The sequence below is a fragment of the Haliaeetus albicilla genome, chromosome 6 (assembly GCF_947461875.1).
Source record: "Haliaeetus albicilla chromosome 6, bHalAlb1.1, whole genome shotgun sequence".
NCBI classification, from domain to species: domain Eukaryota; kingdom Metazoa; phylum Chordata; class Aves; order Accipitriformes; family Accipitridae; genus Haliaeetus; species Haliaeetus albicilla.
In genome coordinates this window covers 15,380,655-15,402,088 of record NC_091488.1, presented here as the reverse complement: position 1 = coordinate 15,402,088, position 21,434 = coordinate 15,380,655, and the positions used below count along the sequence as shown (strand labels likewise).

The window sequence follows — 21,434 nt, the reverse complement described above, 5'->3', positions numbered from 1 at the left end:
TCTCATTGCTCCTACCCAAACCCAGTGTCTTCACTGCAGTCACAGAATGCATTCCTACTTGAGCTCTCTAACACTGCACAAGCTGAAAGAGAATCTAGCTCGCTGCCATGTCTATACCAGGTTTGTATTGCTAATGGTAAAAGCTGGGGTTTATTTCTACTATTGCTGAGATTTGCTGGTATGATCTGAAAGGAAATTTATACAAAGAGGGAAATAAAGTATATCTTTCCACACTAAGATCATAGCTAAATCCCTTCTTAGACTAACAGAGAGCCAGAGTCAAATGTTAACAGCACATCACTAAAGCTAAGCGATTAAGATGTTTGCGGCTCACAGGGGCTCTAGTTAAAGTAGAGGCTGACAGTAAGCATCTTCACTCTTTGAAAACTTGATTTAGTGTTCTGTAACAGCTGGAGAGCACTCCCAGTGCAGTTACTTCCTCAGGCACCCTAGCTCTTAGCCCAGCTTAGTATGCCCTGTCTTGCAGATAGTCTAGGTTTGATTCAAAAAAGAATTTAAGCTTTTGCTGATTAGGCATATATATACACATAAATGCTGGATCATGACCTGTGTTACACTGGTTTATTCCTGTTAAAAATCCATTCCTATTGATGTGTGTTACAAAAGCACCGGTTCCAATTCCATAGTTTATTCAGGCAGGATTTTGCCTTTGACATTAAGCACACATGGCTCTATTCAGAACACTTGCTACAGTGCTTAAGGTAAAGCTGGGGGCTTCCTGCTGTGCTTACATGCAAGAGACAGACAAGCAATTCATACTGCCTACTCTCCTGCACTGCCAGATCCCCTTCCTGCACTCCTGGGAGGGCATGTAGGAGTTACAGAAGCAGAGCCCATATTCAAACCACCTGGTATAAATGTGTAGTCTACAGTGCAATACTGAAGCAAATAAACTTCTGTCAAACTAGTATCCATCTTGCAAGACACATCATACAGAAGTTGTTCTTTAAACAGCCATCTCCAGAAAAAAAGCAAAATAAAAAAAAAAAACAACCAAACATCCTTATCTTCTTTAAGTCTGGTACCATCTCATTATAAAATTATAAAATGAGAAACACATCTGCTCTTAGAGAATGAAAAAGTTTTTATTGAAAGAAAGTAAGAGGTCAAACAGTTCAACTGTAATCATCATAACTGCAGGACATATTCAAAGCAAGGATCCCTCTAGCCCAGTACCCTGTTTCCTACAGTTATCCACCAATACCTTAAAAGAGCAAGCACAGGTCAAGCATATACAATACTTGCCATCAATACCCTCCCAACCTTCAAGTATTTTGAGATCAGGGAACTACCTAAGACCAAAGTTGTTTGTCTGGCTGGTAACTGCCAACAGCTCTGTCTCCCATGTGTATGGGCTCTGCACCCGTGTCAACTTTTGTATCCATATTCCTTAGTAATATCAATGGATTTGTTACCACATTCTGTTAGTTTTGAACCTGACTTCAAGCTTCCTTTGAAAGCCCTTACTTCTTGCACTGTGAATGCTCAGTCACGATCCACCCTCCTCATATAATCCATGACTTCTGTAGACCTTTGTGCAGGCCTAATCAAAATGAATGGGCAACAGTCACAGGGTCAGGGTCTCAGCCCCATTCATCTCTCTGCTGTAGCCAGGTTCAGTGGTACAGAAGGACCCTCACGTGAGCTGATGAGAAATACCCTCCATGAGATTAGTAGAGATTGCATTCCCAAATCCAGAGAGTCATCTCATCCCAGGAGGTACTTCAGAATGGGACTGACTAAAGTATAAAATACGGTGCCAAGTGAGTTGCAGGGTTAAAACCCACAGTTAGCCAAATATGAAAGTAACTTGGTCCAAAGGACGTAATAAATGTACTTCTAGCTCCAGAAAGCACTTCAGTTCCTCTCCCAATCCATTCACCCTGCCTTCTGCTCTGCAATGTAAAGTAACCACATGCTGTCAGCATCTCCATATGAACAATACAGAAAGCCTGAGAATACAAAACAGTCTCAGTGCATTAGGGTAAACAAGGCAGAAAAAAAGCTTATTTTCAGAATTTCCTAATCCTAGGAACAGGTTATGAAGAGGGTACCTCAAAACCAAGAACTTTTGGGTTTGGAAACTGAGTAACAGCAAACAGTTACACTTTTTTGAACCTAAACCAACATAACCTTCCAGTTAAGGAAGGGCCCTTCTCAGAGCTTCAGGTATCAAGATATTTCCTGTCCCAAATAGACTGAGGCAGAAAAAAAAGCAGGGAAAAACCCTGGAATCCTCAAATCTAAGCAAGTTTACACAATAACATTCTTGTTCACAGGGTACCAAAGAAAGTCTGAAAGTGCATTTGAGCTTCAATACTTAACACTTTTCACTTGTTGCATTTTTTCCTTAAATTATATCATTAGCTAGAATGCCTTTACTGCTTTATACAATTTATTTCAAAAATAGAGAAGTCTTACAGAAAATGAAGCAATATATTTACAAAAATAAACACTTGTTAAAAACACAGTTCTTAAAAAATGCTAAAAATAGTAATGAAAAATTCTATCAAATCTGATTCCCCACAAAATGGAAAACAATCACAACACAATCACAAATATAAATGAAGTTTATACAGCTTAAATAAGGGTCCTGCCCTGAAATGCCCTTTGAAGAAGTCTCTCTCTTCTCTAAACAACATAGGGAGCTCAAGCTCCCTACTTAAGTAGAACTAATACTGAAAGGCAGCTCATGAGACTATCCCCTTGTAGACAGGATAGGAACATTTCTCAATGTGATCACCAGAACTGAATGGAAACAGAATCAATTGCCTGGGTGGTCTTCCAAACAAGAAACAGAGTTCAAAGTAATACATCCTTTCAGTTCTCATTCCCAGCAGGAGTCAGAACACGAACTACTAAGTCTGGAGGGAGCTTTGAGAGCAAAGAAGGGAAACTCACACTTCCATACGTTCAAGAAACACTTGGGCTGAAACTGCGAAGAAAATGATTTGGAGTTGGTCAATAGAGCTGATCTGTGCTCTAGTCTGCATCTATTACTCCAGCAATGAACAGGCAATACATGAACCACCAAGTCTTGGGGACTATGTACATATCTCAGGGAAAAAGTAAAGGATGAGGACTGAGCAAATATAAGTGACTCTGTCTTCTTCCTCTCTGTCAAGGGCCAGAGCTCAAATACATGCTGAGGAGTGCCTGCTTGACCCTATGATTGCCGCTTTAGCCACACAGGCAGCTGTAAAGTCTAGGACTGCTGGAGCCCACAATCCTGGGGCTGCTCAAATTACCCCAGAAGCAGTTTTGCTCACAGCAGTCATGACTTCAAATGAGATGTGATGAAAGCCACCTGTGCTCCCCCAACCATTTGGGCTAACCTTTCATATTACTGAAGATCAGCAAAGAACAAAATAAGACTCTGGGTCCTGTGTGACAGGCAAAACTAGGCATATTCTGATGACTTTTTACATTATTCTTTGCTGCTCAGGTCCATTAAAACAGTTGAGCAAGGCACATCCATGGCAAATGAGCTCCAATCAGCCACAGCTATCACAGCTCCAGATGTGTCAAGTTTTTGCCATATTCAAGTTGCAAAGAATCTCAGCTGATTTTTGTAGTATCTTCAGATCTTCCAAGCGTAGTGCTTCTACCAAAGCCAGGTGGTTTTTGAGGTTCTCGTTGTTCCTTTTCAACTGGGAGATCTGAAGTTTATACAAATGGGATGAAATTACTAAAAATTTAATTATTTAATATAGGACATGAACATAAAATTTGTGGAAAGCTTATCTGTGGTAGGGACTCCATGAATTATGTCAAAACAGTATTTTGTTTAATCTTCCACAAAAGAAACTGTAATAGTAAAAGAAAAAAAAAAGGGGAAGAGGGTGTGGAAAAAGGGGAAAAAAAGGAAAAAAATCATCCCGTCGATAGGAAGCAGATAAAAAACAAGGAGACGAAGGGAAATGTTTACCTGATATCAGGCTCCTAAGCCCATACTATCGTCAAGATGTTGCTCAAGACCAGATTCACCTCATACTCTGTGCATATATATGTTTCCTTTGAAACAGTGTGGCTTTAATAACCCTCTTCCATGATAGCTATCCAAGTTGACATTAAGCACACATTTGTTTGTCAAAATTCAGGAAGGAAGGAGAGATTGTTTTCCTAAGAGCACAGACCTCCCTCACAGGAGACTGGCTGACATGGGTAGTTCATCTGGCTTGACTGGCTTTAATGAACACAGCCTTCACTTTCTGCCACAACACACTCATAGCAGGTCTGCAACATCTTACATGCCCACCTTATACAAGTCTGCATTTTCTTTTAAGAGGTAACCTTAACAAATACATTAATACTATAGGCAGAAAAAGGTTAAATACTTTTCACTTGCTTACAGGGCTTTGTATAAGCTTTGTAAGATAGTTCCTTTCTTTGCTGCAGCCACAAATTCTGCTGAGCAGTTCAGTGCTGTCAGTCACCCTGGAAACAAATTCTATGCCACCCCAGTGTAGTCAATTCCTTCCATCACTCTGTTCTCATCCCAGAAAATTACACTGCTGTACGTTTATGCTAGGAGAGAAAGGAATCTGGGCTACCTTGCTCTTCCAGTTAAATTACCTGGAGAAGGACATGCTGTGTCTCTTGTATTAAAAAATGGCATATTTTTGCTGTTATATTCAGAGTCTGCTGTTCGTTTCTGGCTGAAATTACATCACCAAGCAGCGTTCTTCTCCAGCAAGTACTAGAACCAAAATGTTTGAACAACACACAATCATTTGCGATATTCCCCAGCTGAATGATAAACATATGGTTATGCTAAGAATAACATCGCTGGCGTAAGGCAAGTAAGGTTAGCATACGTGAAAAAGGCACACAGCATTCAGATATGAGACTGATAAGGCAAGCAAAAGAGAACAGAGATTTAACGGTCTGGAGCAGCGGTTTCAATGCTCCACCCCTACCCCTTCAGCCAAAGCCACAGTCTGCACTTAGATCAATGTCTCTGGTCTTTACTGCTCTGCCATGCTGTCACCAACTCCAGCAGCACCAGCAAGGAGTAGAAGCTATTCACTCAGAACTTATTAGCATGGCTTCTGCTAAACTTCCCGTCACAGGGCTTGAAACCAGTATCATGGGGATTTATTTTTAGTTCTTATAATCAACTTATTGCAGTCAGCAATGAATCTTCAAAGCATGAACAGCTTTGAACAAAAGAAAAAATTTTTATTTATTTACTATTACAAGCAAAGCCCAGGTAACCATTTTCTATTAATGCTGTTTGAGGCAGATTTGCCATTTGGAACAAATGATCAAACCTGCGCTGACAGTCACTGGAGATGAATTTCAGAAGCAGCCTGTGGAACACATGCTTCAAAGAAATCAAGGAAGGTCAACAGCATTTAAAGTCCCATCAAACCAACAGGAAAAAGGTCTGGAATCTGAACCTTAAAATAATATCTGGTTCTTGAAATAGAAAGGGAAAACAATGAGGTGTGTCTAGTATTTAATACAAGAAAGCAAAAGACCAAAGCAGCAAATAGGCAATGACTTTACATTATATGGTGTTCTCTGCCTTTCTTCTTTTCACTTCTCACCTGGAGTCAATAAGATAGACACAGGAGATCCAAAACAATTGTCCCAGTATCTCACACACAGCCAGCAAAGAGCAAATAAAAGAAAATGGCACATGCACATTGTCTAAATATTCAGAGTGCTGAAACTTACAATTCATCTGCTCTGAGACTTAACAACTTGAGGGCTGTGAGGAGTCTCCAAGACGGTCCATCCCATCCAAAGGTCAGGTTTCTAAAAAGTCAGAAGTGATCAGATGCAGAAAGTATAAGTGATCTGTTACAGTGTGATAGCTTTCTTCCTGACAAGTGTCAACAAGGCAAGATCTGCTCTTTGAAACTAGAGGACTCCTTGACTCCCCGTACTTTGCTGCTATCCAGACAGGCTGTACCTTGAAACCTATCTCAGGCTTTGATATTGGTGTTTACCACTTCCACATTCTCTCACAGACAGCAAGCAAATCCGTTTGATAAAAAAATGAATAATTATTTTATGCTGGATTTTGATACTAAACGCAAAATTTTACTCCCAGAAAAACTGAAAAGAAAAGCTCACAGGGAAACAAAATAACTTCAGATACCTACTCTAAGAAATCATGATCCTTTAGAATGGAAAGTTTTGTATTTCTCTGCTTGTCCAGTGGTGGAAAATATTTGAGGAGAATATCTGCATAAAAACACATTTTAGATATTTAAATAAATGGTATGTAGAAGAAACCACAATTCTCAATTCTGAAATGACATTTCAGCCATATTTTTCAAGTAGCTACAAGACAAAGATCAAAACCTGCTACATTTTGGTGAACTTTAACATAACCAAAAATGTATCTACTTCTCAAAAGCTATCAGCAATCTCCAGGATTGTATCCTTATAATCCCTTAGTTATCCTTTTTTACCAACATCTCCTGTTGAAGACAGACAGTATTAACATGCTCATATGCTCTGTTCTCTACTACTGTGCCTTTCAATGTCAAGACAATCTATAAATCCAACCTGATGAGACATAAACAGTGCTGTGAGGGTTATCCATGACAACAAATCCATACTCTAGTAACAGTCGCTGATTATCATGAGGCCCGTAGCAGATAAATACTTCTTCATATTTTTTGCACTGTGAATTTGTCCGAATTTCATAGCTTCTTGTCTGCTCATTAAATGCAGCCTTTACCTTCAAGAAGTTAAAAATAAAAGGTTTTACTCTTCACAGGGTGAAAAAGGAATCAGAATATTAAAATCCAACAGTATCGAACACTTCTCTAACACTGAAAGAAAACAGATAGTGTTACATATGTCTGAAAAGGCAACCCCTTAGTATGAAGAACAAACATCAAAACCTTAGTCTGCAGGATGTGCCACCCACTGCGCAGATTTATTACAGAGGCCCCAAATCCACAAATAAAGATGGCTTCCTGCAGACTTGACTATTTCTGTGCTGTCCCAACAATGAGTTGGCACACAGTCCCTGACATAAAGTGGAACTGCTTTATACACTTTCCTAAGGCTGCTCAGAAGCTTCAGCCAGAGGTGAAGTAACACAGGGACCACATAACTTGCGATTTGTTTCAGGAGCTGAGCCTTTCAGGAGAGCAGAGTAGGGCTACATTTACAAGTGGCTCTTCCCAGTAGCTACCCTGCATGCAAATCTCACCCAGCCATTCTGGGCTCTCCCTGTAACTTTGCTTTGCTACATAAACATTTGAATCATCTTTATTAAACTGCCTTGGGCTGAATAACAAGCTCCAGTGTATATATGAACCATGAGTACTCAGCCTGCACATGTCCTCAGTAGACATTTTTCCTACTATGAGATCTCTCACTGACCTCCAGACACTTCTAATCCATCACATAAATGCATGCTGTATTGAGATAGTGCATTTACAAATAAAGAAATGAAGTGATCTATTTTTAGTTCCTTACCTGAACATTTGGACTGTGGTTTAGCAAATCTAAATATGGTGCCAATGCATAAACATCTGGCTCAAGAGAAAAACATTCCCTCTGTGAATGTTTCATGTATATTGTCCTTGTATTAATAGTGCACCAAGCCCACTTTAGAGCACTGTAGTTAAAAATAGTTCCTGTGTTTTCAGCAAACAAAGGCTGCAGGGAAGAGAAAAAAGCCTTGGAAGACATGTACAACTCCTGGACTGTCGTTCTCTGCTCCTGAGCCTTCTTTCTTAAAGGTTCAGGAAGAAGGCTTACTACATCGTGCTCCAAGCAAACAGGGCAAGTGTATGTCTTGGGTAAAACATCAAGATATGGCTTCCACAGAGATTTCTCACCAGCATGCTTCTCTGCTATTAAAAATGTGCATAGTGCTATCAAAGGAGATACAGGAGGCTTCCATCTATTAGAAAATAAAATAAAAATACCAACACAGCAGATACACAGAGGTGAGATAGGAAATTGATGCAACAGTATTTTATCTCTCTTCTAGTTCTTTTAAATGTTATAAATAGCTTCTATTTTAAACTTTTTTGTAGTTCATCTCCAAGTCCTTTTGATGATTTCAAAGGGGCTATAAAAGCTGGTTTGTAGTAACAATTTCAGGCTCACCTCTTGGGTTGTTTTTTTTCTTTTGGGGAGTTGGGGTTTTTTTAGGATATATAAGAACTACTCAATGTCCAGCATAGGTCTTTGTTCTGAATTTTCTAAAAGGCTATGTTCATGTGACTGCTTTGCAATCCCATTTCATCCTCCTTCTCCTACTGAAGCATAATCACAAATTCCCAAGAAACCATACATAACTGGCGTTTAGGTCCAAGCTGGCTCTCGAGACAGGTCAAGTTCAAGCCTGTACCATCCCTCCAACTCAGCCTAGCTAAAAGTGGATGCTCCGTGTCCATATCTTACTTATCTGAGCATTCCACATGCATGAAAGTCCACAAGAAATACTCATACAAGTTAGGGGATGCAGTTTAAAGCCCTACCACCATTTAAGATGATTAATCTACTAATGAGCAACCCACAGTAAAGGCCAGCTTGCCCAGAAAGTGTCACTTTTCACTTACTTCATAATGTATTCTCCCAAGCAGCTACTAAGGACAGTGCCCGTGGTGAGTAAGCATTTCTCCGGCAATGAAATAATCAGATCCCCTGCCTTTGAGGGAGGAAAAAAAAAACCATCACACACAAAGAATAGTAAAGATCAAGTGTAAATGACTCATCTACTATGCGATTTCTGAAGAGAGAGACATTCCTCAGAGAACACTAATGTCAGTAAGCAAACAGATGTGATGAACTTGATGGAAACTGACATGGTTTTAAGACAGTCCCAGTCCAGGGAAGGAGGATGACTGCAGTCAGTAGGAACTGTCAACTGCAGAAAGTTAGTTGTTCACAGAAAGTCTGGTGCCCAGCTACTCACTTTCTTTGTACTGAGATATATTTTAGATTAGAGCTCAGAAACAGATGAACTTCTATCAACATAGCAGTATGGGGTAGGGATATTTTAGGTCATGTCTATCCTGACCTTGTTTGCCAAGCTGCTGTGTGTGTAAATTAGCTTTCATGCCCTGTTTGAGCCATATGTGTCCATTTTTGTAGGGAGAGGACATGAATCAAGTCAATACTTTCTCCTTCCCATTCCTCTGCTCTTTCCTACCTTGCTCAAGACCAGTTGAGTCTAGCTCTCATTTCACTTACTGCAGAATCCCAGCACTGTGGATAACCTAAGCCTCTGGCTTCAACTGCTGGCTCTAACCATAAGCCAGCATGAGAACATACACTGTTCTCTACACATGACTTTTCCACTGCATCTCCTTCCTACTTCTTGCTATACTCTCTATTTTGCAAAAGGTTCTGGATCTGATTCTCCATTATTTGATATACTATTCTCATACCAGTTAGGAAACTTCTCCAACAAGCCTATTTTCAGAAACTTCTCCAACAAGCCTATTTTCAGAAAGGCACTTTTCAGTCAGAGTTCAGTCTTTCTGTGCCAATATCTGAAGGGCAAGGTATTTTTTCTATCATTCCCCTTTTCTGCTGGGAATGTCTGAGAAATTAGGTTTCTATTAGCTGGTCTACCAACAAAGAAGAGGGCCGTCAAAGTGAGGTTAAAGCTGTGGCTTCACATTATGGCCAAATGCTGCTTAAAGCCCCATCCCTTTCCTCCATTCCTCTCCCTGATATGCCATTCCTCCCTTTGTACCAGCACTGGTCTGACCAAGGTGGGAGATTTCAAGGAGCAAACCTATCAAAGCTAATGATTTTTTTGAAGAGAGAGTTTTCTATTAGTTTAGCTTCCTGATGCAACTTATCACACAAGTGGGGAAGACTGCTACAGCCAGTGCAAAGGAAGCTGTAGGAGCCAGTGGCTGAGGGAGAAGGCATACAGGAGGGAAGGAGCCTGCTCCTTCTGGTTTCAGTTAGCCACTGATTGCCTTAAACTGAAACACAAGACTACATAGTAAATCTCTGTAAATGAGCACAGGAATATCTTCTTCCAACAAGCTCTCAGGGTACATAGGACATCATTTTACATTTTACATGCCAACACTGCAAATTCTGGTATTAGGCCAGAAGTTACATTCACAACAGGGACTATGAAGACCTTGTCTGGAATTTTGAGCTTTGCTTGTTGCAAAAGTCATTACATCTCAAAAGAAACTGAGGAGCACTTGCATTAGAATCAACATTACTAACCTGAAGAGCTTTTGCTGTCATCAGTCCTCTTCCTGTATCTGAAGCAGGAACAAAGAGGATGCTTAAGTACATGTATACACATAAAATACAGGAGACTATGATAAGCTGCAATAAATTAACAGGCCAGCAAGGAAAAGCTCTAAAAGAACATACATTATCTCTTACAAATCATAAAAGCCAATTATGGATTGTTCCAGGTATATACCTCATTTCTTTGTTCTCTGATTCTCTTCTTACTTTTCAGGACCCTGTGAAAGTCCTTGGCCTGCAAGACTTGCTGTCCAGTTCTAGCAATTACGCGACTTCTTTCTCCCAACTTTTTCTTTAAACACACCTTTCATCATTGGCTGCTGTTCTTGGTTTCAGAGTTTTAACTAAACCTTACAATTTCTATTCACAATATTTTTCTCTCATTCATCCTATTCTCTCTACTCTCTCTTTAATATTGCAAAAGTTTTTGAAACATAATCTACTTAAAGAGAAAAAATACAAGTATATACCTTTACTGTAAACAATGCTATGTGAATCCCAGCTCTAAAATCATTTACTTATCTGTAACACTAGATCTCCTGAACTTGCATGGGCAAAAAAAAAGATGAAGAAATGACAACAAGGTTAGGTTCCAATACTGGAAACACTTAAAGATATATTACTTTGTTCTTTAAAACTGTGATATTAACACTTAAAATCTCTATTTCTACAAGGAATTCAGCATAGGTGTGCATTTTTTGCAGCATACCAGAGTATTCTCATACAAGAGTTTTACCCAAGATCATCTTCATATAAGAAACAGTTTATGCTACTTCAGGCCTCCATATCTACTTGTTTATGTTAAATGACATTCAAGTGCACTTGCTATAAGTCCTTAAAAGACTAATGGTAACTGGGTTTTTTCCTGATGCCAGCCAGGTGCGTGATTCAAAACAAAAGCAGGAATCTAACATTTTTAGAAGAATCAGAAATTTGTACCACCAATAAGTAATTGAAACATTACCCCAGAACTCTGCTGGCCTTAAATTACTGTCTTCAAATCCTCTGTCTTTCAGCCACTTCTTAAGTTTAATGTATTCCAGCTTGTGACTGCAGCTGACTAAAAATAAAAAAGAGGGGATTAATGCTATAAAATAGCACTCCATTGGAAAAGAAAGGAAATTGAAAAATTTTACTGTATAGCCAGAAAAACTGTATTTTGGACTTTTTGGTATAGCATAATAGAATAGCAAGAAAAGCTCCCCTCGAACTAATTACTAAGTTCTGGGCCCCTGGGCACAGGGAGCTCTCAGAACTGTAGGAGTTAGTCAGCATATTCAAGGATCAAGGAATTTAAGAATAATATAGTGCTCGCCATTAGCCAGAAAAGAGAGCTCACAATATTCACCATGCCCTGCCTGGGACTGTAAACTAATGCTAGAATATTTGCATAGAAAAGGCTAACATTTATGAATGTTATTTTCAAAGCACAAAGGTGTTTGACAAATATATACCATAAAACAACACCTTGATAAACAATAGGTTATTTTATTATTTAGCAGTACTTCCATGGACAGTACCTCCATCTATAAAACTCTGTAAGTGTTTTCTTCTTCTCTTTCGACCTGTCCGACCTCTGCTTTTCTTCATATTAAGCAACAGATTTTGCCTTATTTAGAGAACCTGAATTAAAAAAAAAAAGTTACTTAAAAATATTTAAAGTCCTTTTCAAATACTGCATGTTTCTTTTATCTCAATAAGAGAAATCAGAGCACTGCCTGTTTAATAAGCTGCCTCTTTAAAGTTTAGAAAGTGTACTACAAGCAAACCCCTAAACGAGGGTGGGTGATAGGGATAAGGGAGAACAGGAAGCCTTTATCTCCAAACATTATCTTGGCCAAGGCACGGCCATAATCCTCTACAGGAAATGAGACACTGGTGTTTATGTGCACAGAACTAAAAGTTTTCAAACAGCAAATGTATTACAATTATAGAAAATTAACTGGCATAAACAGCCTCTGCAGTTTCAGAAGACAATCTTGCCCACATCAACACCACCAAAAACCCCAGTCCCGTGCAGCACCGTGACGCTACACCTCAGCTCAACACCTCCAGTGTGCGTGATAGGGGAACTGGACCAACCTTACTCCTTATACTTCAATCCGTTCTTGAAATGTGTATTTCATTTGCCCTTGCCAATACCGCCTTTACCTCAACCTCAGAAGCGCAGGCTTTGCCTGAAACGAGGGCCCATCAAAGCGGGGCTGGCAGAAAGCCGGGGACACCGGCACACAGCTTTCTCCCGCCAAGGCACAACCTTCCCCAGCTGCCAGCACCCTGGAGGACGCCCACCACCCTGTCCCCCAGCACTGAGGAGGTTGTTTCAGCGCCACCTCCCCCCCTTCCAGCTCGGCACAAGCCCTCCTGCCTGTTAGTGACAGGAGACAGACGGTGCCTGCGCCTGAGCGAGAGAGAAACCGCTCCAGAGGCCCCGGCGCTTCCCCGCCGCACACCAGGCCTCCCCCGCCTTCCCGCTCTGACAGACAAAACCCCGAATCGCCCGAGCGAAGCGAACACCGCTTGGGACCGCCTACGCCCCCGCGTATTTTAAGGCAGTGAAGACTGCAGAGTGGAACGAGAAACCCCATCTCCCCTGGGCGATCCACCAGCGACTCCGGCTCCCTCCCGAGCTAAAATCACGACGGGGGAGAAGGCAAAGGCGGACAGGCTGCCCGCCGCCCGCTGCCGGCCCACCTGCCGGAGAGGACGCGGCGACCGCCACGCCGTCGCTCCCCGTCGCTGCCCGCCGCCGGCCCCCACACGCCCGCACCGCCCTCGCCCGCCGCGGGAGGCGGGGCTCCCCCGCCGCCATCTTAGGTGGGTTCGCCTCCCCCCCGCGGCGTGCGAGTCTGTGGCTGGCGGGCAGCTCGTCCTTTCCTCATCGCCGCGCATTGCTGAGGAGTGAGGGGGAAGGCACGCAGTGCTGGAGGTGGGTGAGGGAGTGCCGGCTGCCCCTCCGGACCTGCCCCACAGCTCCTCGCTGCATTTTGCCCCTTCGCGGGGCGCGGCGGGGGCGCGTAACGGCCGTCCGTCAGCGGCCGGGGTCGTCCTGCGGGGAGCAGGGAGGTCCCCTGAGGAGTCAGGCTTCGTCGTGGCTCGGGGGTTTGCCTTTGCGTTCCCGTTAGGAAGAAAAACTGTTTCTGGGGAGGTGGTAGTGAGTGAAATGCGCTGGTTTGCGGCGAGGTGGGACCTTGATGGTGAACCGGGAGGGAGCTCCTGGGCCTGGTGAAGTCAGTCAGTACCTGGGCAGCCTTTTGGGGGCTGTTTAGGATTTCATCCTCGCTAGGCACCTGCTTGAGGTTAGTTACAAGCTCATTTGGCAGGGAGGTGGCAGTTAAGTCAAAAGTGAACAAAACCAGAGTTTTAGACTTGCTTTTATGGGGAAAATGCATCTTCTTTAAATGTGCTATGTCTGCGAAAAAAACAGCAAGCAGGCTTTGTATCTAGAGCTGACTGGTGTGTTAAACAGAAGAAACACTGTAGTCAATCTATGATCCACCCTTTCCCTCTAAAAACGGACGTTCTCCTGCCTGAGACTTGAAGATCAAGCCACTCCTTTTTTTGAGCCTGAGTGTTTCAGCTTTGACTGTATCAGTGCTTGAACTGAACCAGTTGAATATCCTCAAAAGAAGGAAATGGTGTTCCTGTAAAGTGTATGTGCAGAAGAGCTTACTCCCATTGAAAGTTAATTTGGTACTAAAGATTACTCATTGACTCTATTTCTTTTTTTTTTTTTTTTTAACCCAATGAGTGGTTGGGCTTTCTTCAAAACATTAACACCAAACATGTATTTCTCTGCAAATATATCATGCTACTTAAGTAAGTTACAGTTAGTGTGCACTCTAATGTAGTTTTATGTAATTCAAAGTGGAATTCAGAATAGGACTTTAAAGAAAAAAACCACTTTAATCCATTTTTAGATAGCCATCTTTGTCCATCTGAGTGTGAAATTTTCTTCTTTGCTGTTTGCAGTTACTGTCACTTTGGCATACATTCAGAGAGGACAATGTCCAACGTGCCAGTGGCTGTGGTGACCGGGTCCAACAAAGGGATTGGATTCGCAATTGTGCGGGCTTTATGCAAGCAGTTCCCGGGGGATGTTTATCTGACAGCCCGAGACCCTGGCCGTGGCCGGGAAGCAGTGGCAAAGCTCCAGGAGGAAGGGCTGCATGCACTTTTCCATCAGCTGGATATTGATGATCTGCAGAGCATCAGAGCTCTCCGTGACTTCCTAAAGGAGAAGTATGGAGGGCTGAACGTGCTGGTTAACAATGCAGGGATCGCTTTCAAAGGTAGGAAGCAGACTGTCTGGGATAGACCTATATGCTACAAAGCTACATGGAGAAGGATAGTAGATACATCAGGGATTTTACAAAGCTTCTTATATGGGACTTCTGTGCTAACGGCATGCTGGTTTTTTGGCTGGGCAAGCTGCCTACCTTCTTAAGCATGATGAGAGGGCAATATGAAATGGCTCTTCCTCTGAGGCTAACTGTGCACATAGAAATGCTTCCCTGGGGTATTGTATTAGAATCACATACAGAGCATGAAAATGCTTTAGGCACCCAGTGCATGTGAGCAGAATTGGGTTTATTGCCTCAGTGCCCATGAGTATCACCAGGCCCATGGGAGCCCATCATCTGTGTGAATATCAGCCGTGTTCCTTAGGGATCTGTGTTTTCTCTCTTCTGCAAGCCTCATGCTTTGTTCTATGCATTATCTGCTCAATCATTATCTGATTCCAGTTGATAAAAAAGAACCTTTGGCCCTGGGTGATTTTGTCATCTTTATTTTTTTTTAACTTCCTGAGGCCATTCAGTTACCTATCGAACAGTTATCTTAAATTTTGCTGTGCTGAGCAAGAATTTAACCCGTTCATGTTCTAGTGGGCAGGAAGGCAGGGAAAGAGAGGAAGACACAGCAGTTGTAAGGTAGACAAGTGCATTCTCCTTGTAAGTGTTTATAAAAACAAGTTGAGAATCATGTTAGCTCCAGATAGAGCATATCACAAGCATGACTAGTAGTTCATTTCTCTTCCAGTACAAACTTGTTCTTTCCATATTTTCTGGTGTTTGGGTTTTTGGTTTGGGTTTGGGTTTTTTTAATCTCTTTGCCTGATCTCCAGTTAGGATGTTTAACTGTTCAAGCTCATCTGCTCACAGCCTGAGTTAAGGAGGCCTGTCAGGTAGTATGGATCAAACCGCACCTGCTGCTGAATATGGAGCTTCTCATGAAGTGGGAGTGCAGCAGTGATGTTCTGAAGTCCAGCCACTGTATATTTTGCATGGTACTTTGCAGGAAGATTGCTTGTGTTCAAGATCAGCTTAATAGGGGCAACTCTTAATATAATTGTCTGAGCTTCAGGATGTGCTCAAGATAGAGAGGTGTTAAAACCTTGCAGCAACAGTTAAAAGATTGTGTCTCTGTCCATGCTTATCAGTTATAAAGCCTGCAGATGCTCAGACCAGTATTTCTTCAATTCATAATCAGGGCCTTAGCTCAACCTACTAGTGACAATGAGTTTTAGCAAGACTGGGCTGCAACTACAGCAATTGAAGTGCAGTGTGTGTTTCCTGTTGCCAGCTGTGCAGCAGCTGTAGCCTGCATCAAGGTGGATACCTGGACAGGTGAAATAAAACCTCTTCAAATTGGTGCAGGAAGATTTGCTAGAGCTCATCTGTGAAAGAGCTTAGATTTATTATTGTGGAGCCACTGAACAGATAAGTGAAATAGCATAAGCAGTGGAGTTTCTGTTACTTCCTTTACTACATCATAGATTTTTCTATTCAGAAGTTGCTTCTAGATGTTTAGCCTAGACTTTCTTCAAGCTGACAGCTTACTATGAGTCAGCAGTAGGTCATACAATTAAGAAGTGTGATAAAGGAGCCAGTTGTAACTCTTGTTGTATAAGTATCTAGCACAGAGGCTAGAGGGTTTAACACCTGTGTAAGAACTTGCTGTGATGATTATCTCATATTTTGGTTTTAATTCTTGCTTCTGAGATTAGCATTTCTACCCGAGCTTTCTTCTTGCCTCGACAGGTTTCTGGTACCATCCTAGAATTTATGCTTTCCTTTCTTTTATTGTAGTATTACATGTTATTGCTGTCTGTCAAAGATTAGATTTGCCATTAAATTTAATTTATTGTTCTGTTTTGGTACCGCACTACAGATAGTCCAGCAAAGTCCTTAGTCCAGCAAAAACTCTTCCTGTATAAAATGATTATGTACCTGTGGATTGCCTTCTGGATGAGCTTCTGTGATAACAGTCGTTCTAGTAATGTTTGTTAAATCAAGGGAGTGTGTATTATCAGATGTTACAAGTGATATATCTTAGACAAATGAGTGGGTTTTGGAGTGTAGGGAAGCTTCTCTTTTGCAAGGTGGGTATGGAAGCTGGAGTTCGGAGTTGCATAGGTTTTTAGTTTCTTTTCTTCTCCCACTGTCACAACTCTTGCAACAGGTCATGATTTGGCTTTGTCTTGGATCTAAATGCAAGATTTGCAAAACTTGATGCCATTGGTGCCCATTGCTTGAGAGTATAAATGAGTCATTAAAGCTGTGTTCTCCAGTAAAAACACAACTACATTAAATACTAAATGACCTGTTACTTCTTTTTTGAGTTTACATAGGTCTGGGCTATGGAGACAAGTGAAGACCTGCCTTATCTATGTAGGTGGCCTTCATCACTGCAGAGAGAGAGCCTGAGCAAAAGACAAGGAATGTTGTAACTTTAACTCTTACTTCCCCCTCAAAGTGGAGGATGCATAGCATGTGGCTTGTTGCTGAGAAAAATTGTCAGCTGATGGCACATCCTACCCCACTTTTGTTGGTGGCAAGGTGTCAATTTTGTCTGATGAAATCATACCCTTACAGTGCAGTTCTATGGTCTGCTTCTGCTTACCTAAGTCAGCTCCTTTTCCTAGCTGCTAATTCCCACTCTTTTGCTTGTGTTAGCACAGATCTGTCAGTTCAGGGGGTGATTTACGACACAAGTATTTATCAGTTTGGGGGTTGGTTGGGGTTTTTTTGTTTGTTTTTTTCAGACTGCACCAAATCTTACCCCTGCATTCTTCATAGAATCTTTTACAGTGTTTGATGCAGTTCAGCACTACCCTGACTTCAAGCCCCAGCTAAGAACCCAAGACATGACAATGTAAGAGTCAGGATACAGAAGCAGTTGTCTGCCCTGTTGTTGGATGATAGTACCGGGCTGGTAGTCTAACTTGTGCATCTTCAGTGGCAGCATCCTAGATTCAGGATCTTGCCTTCTGATTTCCCCTCTGCCCCCTCCCCTGGTATGTCAGGATGGTGGCAAAGTACTGTGCTATGCATTTGAGAGGGCACGTCAAAGTTTACTTGCATGTGGTAGTGGCAGTGCAGACTCTGAGCCCTAGGTGTGAGTAGGTGCAGGCAGGTCAGTGAGCATGTTGGGCAGCACATCTGTGAGAGCAATCTTTCCTTCTCTCTTCCATATAAAAGGCAGAAAGACAAACGGCCTGTGGGTTGGCAAATGACTACAGAGCGATACAACTGGCTTTCCTGGGGCAAAGCTAAAACCTTCAACTAAGAAGAGGTGAAAACATAATTGGCTCATTATTAATATAATATTGCAGAGCTATGTCTGTTCATTAGTAAGAATATAAGTGTTAATAATGTTGCTTTTTTCTTATATATTTTAATTGATCATATGCCTGTTTCCTAATTATTAAAAAAAAAAAAAGGAACGAAGATAAACTTTTGGGTTTTGGTAGTTTGGTAACTTCCTTTCAAACAGTAGTACAATTCTGATTTTTTTTTAATTATTTTTTCTTCCTCCCTCACTACCACCTCTTATGAAAAGTTCATGACACAACTCCATTTGCGGTCCAAGCAGAGGTTACACTGAAGACAAACTTTTTTGGAACCAGAAATGTTTGCACAGAATTGTTGCCTCTTGTGAAGCCTTATGGTAAGTGTAACATAACAAGTAGAGAAATAGTTTTATGTAAATTTTGGTCCTCATTAAATGGGAAAATCCTGTCCAGTCTCAGACATACTCTGCCTCATAGCAAGAGGAGTGTATCTTGCTGTACTGTAGGTCAGAGAACAGATGTCCTTTCTAGACCCCCAAAATGTCTCTGCTGTGTATATTTAAATCTACTTCCAAGCTGGTTGCATTCTTCTGTTACGGATTGAAGTAGAATTCTCGTGGTGCCCTCAAGAAGACTTAAAGAACTTATCCATGTTCTGTCCATGATATCTGCCTACATAAATTGTTCTTGCTTCAGAAAGGACATTTTGATGATACAACTAGGATAAGGAAGTACCTAAAAATAGTGTTTCAGCTGAGTTTGATGTGACATGCCTGTTCTTGCTACTGCTGAAGAAACCTTCTCAATAGGCTGTTGGTCTGTCTCTATCTAGATCACAGCCTTTGCTGTATTTGCAAGTGTCTAGTGATGTAGTTATAAATGGCACTTGAAGATGTACATCAAGTTACTGTGATTTGGTGATGTTAGGAGGAACTGGAAGAAAACACTTTACCAAAAATGGTAACTATAATGGACCAGGGTCAAAGAAGATAGATGCATCGATAATAAAGAGGTGTTAGGAACATGCAAATAATCTGTACTCGCTAGATGACTCTCCTGCACAGAATGCTCCTGTTTTCAAAACCTGGCAGTGTTGAAAGTGCCCTGGAATACTACTGATATATCACAGATGATTTGAAAGGAGGGTATTTGCATCCAATACCTACACCAAATCTAAGGGTTTTTTTTAAATACAAGTCTTGAAAAGAATTGTGATCAGTAGATATTTTCATGGATATTTGGATAAGTGCTTGCTGCTATGAATGAAAGTTGTCTATGCCAACATTTAAATTCATCTAGGCTTTTAAGAGAAAAGAAGTCGAGTAGATGAGAGAGAAGTTGGGAACTGTTAGTGCCTACATGGGAGGGAAAGGATAGAGTAAATGAATTTTGGGGGCTGGTAGGGGAGAGAGCAAACAGTGCCAAAATTGCAATTTAGTCCTCTTGTACTAAGGGTGAAGGACAAATATGTTAATAAAGTCATTAACAGAAAGGATTCATTTCATTGGCTTTTGAGATCTAAGTCCTGACGTTCATTCCCTAGTTCATCACCTGAATGGCTGTGAACTAGGAAGAAGGAGGGAAACAGTGTAACATAATTTTGGGGAAGATGAGTGAATTACTAATTCAGCTGACTCATTCCTCTGTACTAAAGTGCTGAAGATAAATAGCTTACTACAGCTTTGTAAATCTTCAGGTGTTCTGTAAACAAGCTGATGGTCTCACTGCATTAAGAACTAGATTGCTTTTTTTGAATTCTCTATTCTGGCTTTTGAGGTACATTTTCACAGCACTTTACTCAAGCTGTTGCAGGAGTGAGAACGTTTTTGACCAGAACTTCAAGAGTCAAGTCTGGCTGCCATTACTGAGAGAGCCACTTATTTCTATGAGTATGCCTACAGATTATAACAGGCTATTTCGTGGATGAATACCTCAAGTTTGATAGAGAGCTTTTTCAGGGTCACACTTTAAATAACCCTTTGTAATGGCATTCACTAGAAACACTTGACATTGAGTTAACTGCGATCTTCCAGAAGCTCGGCAAAATAGCCCACACAAAGTATTTTACAGGTGTTCAACTAAGTGGTGAATACATAACTGTAGAGCAAGCCCACTTCAGTGTCTGGGCTTGTTTAGTCGGTGTAAAAGTAATCAGTCTTTATTCTCTTTTACCAGGTAGAGTGGTGAATGTCTCTAGTATGGTAAGTAGCTCAGCTCTGGGAGGCTGCAGCCGGGAACTACAGCAAAAGTTTCGCAGCGAGACGATCACTGAGGATGAGTTAGTGGAACTCATGACCAAATTTGTGGAAGATACCAAGAAAAGTGTGCATGAGAAAGAGGGTTGGCCAAATACGGCCTATGGAGTATCCAAAATTGGTGTCACAGTCTTGTCCAGGATTCAAGCCCGGATGTTAAATGAGAAAAGAAAAGGTGATCACATCCTTCTCAATGCCTGCTGTCCTGGGTGGGTGAGAACAGACATGGCAGGTCCTAAAGCCACTAAATCACCGGATGAAGGGGCTGAGACCCCAGTTTATTTGGCTCTTTTGCCTTCTGATGCTGATGGTCCTCATGGCCAGTTTCTTAGTAATAAAACTGTTCGAACCTGGTGAGCTTATGTATGTGGACCCATGCAAGCGGTAATATGACTGTGGATTATCCTGTGCCCTGGTACAGCATTTAGCCAGAGCAGTCTCATCCTGTCCACAGCAGCAGCAGGGTCCTTTATCATTACAATAAGGGTTACAGTTATGGTACTCCTGTGGGATTAAGTCTATACTAGGGTACACTTCCCAACAATCTCTATTAGCCTGCTCACAGCATTGATTCTGTAGCCTAAAATCTGATTTGTGGGTGTTCCAGCCCAGATGTTACAGGCTAATTTGGTGTTGCCCTAAGGCAGAGGTGCCTGACCTTGTTTACCAGAATTTACTCTTAATTAAATCATTGCTAGCCCTTCTCCCACTCCCCCATGACAGATCTCTGACATGTAATTGGGATGAGGGAGCAGATGCCTTATGTTTTCTCTGCACAATAGATCTTTCTAGGGACCATAGTTGTTTCTTGAGGTTGTCCAGGGTTTCTTAAAGAGGGAGGGAGGTCTTCTGAGAGCTACAGTCTGACCAGTTAGGAGGGAGGCTAATAAGACTAGAACAGAATCACTGCTCTATAGAGATTCCTTATTATCAGTACAAAATGGAATTAGGTGAAAATAAAAATAGCAGTGACATCCCATTAATAGTACTTTAATCAGTTGGCTTTATTAATATGTATGTCAATAAATGATTACTTACTGATTTGTATTCATCCAACTGGCTTATTCTGATACTAAAAATTTATAATGTTTGGAAATACACTTTCATTTTCTGCAGCTAAGTTGGTCGCTGGAATGTGTGACATTTGGACTATATAAAGAGAAAATAAACTACAGAACTGATATAGCAAACTATTCCTTGGGACTTCCAGTTCATTTATTGCACAGCCAGAAGTTTCCTTACTAAGAACCTGGATTAAGTGCTCTCTGTGTAGTAGAGAATATGAACTGTAAATGCTACTGTACTATTACAGGATAGGACTGAAATACATAATTATCATGGTAACCAAAACAAGTCATCTAAGCAAAATCACAAGTAGA

General features: G+C 41.4%; 2 protein-coding genes across 6 annotated transcripts; one reads left to right on the top strand and one right to left on the bottom strand.

The window, feature by feature from the left end:
- Window positions 1-1,087: 1,087 nt before the first annotated feature.
- On the bottom strand, window positions 1,088-13,044 carry SETD4 (SET domain containing 4). 4 transcript variants are annotated; one of them, XM_069785148.1, is made up of 11 exons: window positions 12,922-13,044; window positions 11,748-11,850; window positions 11,192-11,287; window positions 10,198-10,235; window positions 8,562-8,650; window positions 7,468-7,897; window positions 6,544-6,718; window positions 6,135-6,216; window positions 5,704-5,784; window positions 4,597-4,720; window positions 1,088-3,680 (listed from the first exon to the last, which is right to left on the bottom strand). In XM_069785148.1, exons 2-11 carry the CDS (start codon window positions 11,815-11,817, stop codon window positions 3,546-3,548), a joined length of 1,320 nt encoding a protein of 439 aa, XP_069641249.1. In that variant the 5' UTR covers window positions 11,818-11,850; window positions 12,922-13,044; the 3' UTR covers window positions 1,088-3,545. The 4 variants fall into 4 exon arrangements, with proteins under 4 accessions (XP_069641249.1, XP_069641251.1, XP_069641250.1 ...); XM_069785150.1 differs by lacking the exon at window positions 12,922-13,044 and having other exon boundaries at window positions 7,468-7,650; window positions 7,753-7,897; window positions 11,748-12,896; XM_069785149.1 differs by lacking the exon at window positions 12,922-13,044 and adding an exon at window positions 12,310-12,896.
- On the top strand, window positions 12,899-21,248 carry LOC104318446 (carbonyl reductase [NADPH] 1). Of its 2 annotated transcripts, none has more exons than XM_069785152.1 (4): window positions 12,899-13,044; window positions 14,200-14,519; window positions 18,070-18,177; window positions 19,976-21,248. In XM_069785152.1, exons 2-4 carry the CDS (start codon window positions 14,234-14,236, stop codon window positions 20,410-20,412), a joined length of 831 nt encoding a protein of 276 aa, XP_069641253.1. In that variant the 5' UTR covers window positions 12,899-13,044; window positions 14,200-14,233; the 3' UTR covers window positions 20,413-21,248. The 2 variants fall into 2 exon arrangements, with proteins under 2 accessions (XP_069641253.1, XP_069641252.1); XM_069785151.1 differs by having other exon boundaries at window positions 13,019-13,156.
- The last annotated feature ends 186 nt before the right edge of the window (window positions 21,249-21,434 follow it).

Coding starts and splice junctions, on each gene's coding strand:
- SETD4 (XM_069785148.1), bottom strand. CDS start 11,817: ATGAAGAAAAGCAGAGGTCGGACAGGTCGAAAGAGAAGAAGAAAACAC. Junction 11,288..11,747: donor ACAGAGTTTTATAGATGGAG/GTACTGTCCATG, acceptor TTTTATTTTTAG/TCAGCTGCAGTCACAAGCTG. Junction 3,681..4,596: donor CACAGCATGTCCTTCTCCAG/GTAATTTAACTG, acceptor TATAAACTTCAG/ATCTCCCAGTTGAAAAGGAA.
- LOC104318446 (XM_069785152.1), top strand. CDS start 14,234: ATGTCCAACGTGCCAGTGGCTGTGGTGACCGGGTCCAACAAAGGGATT. Junction 14,520..18,069: donor TGCAGGGATCGCTTTCAAAG/GTAGGAAGCAGA, acceptor TCTTATGAAAAG/TTCATGACACAACTCCATTT. Junction 18,178..19,975: donor GCCTCTTGTGAAGCCTTATG/GTAAGTGTAACA, acceptor CTCTTTTACCAG/GTAGAGTGGTGAATGTCTCT.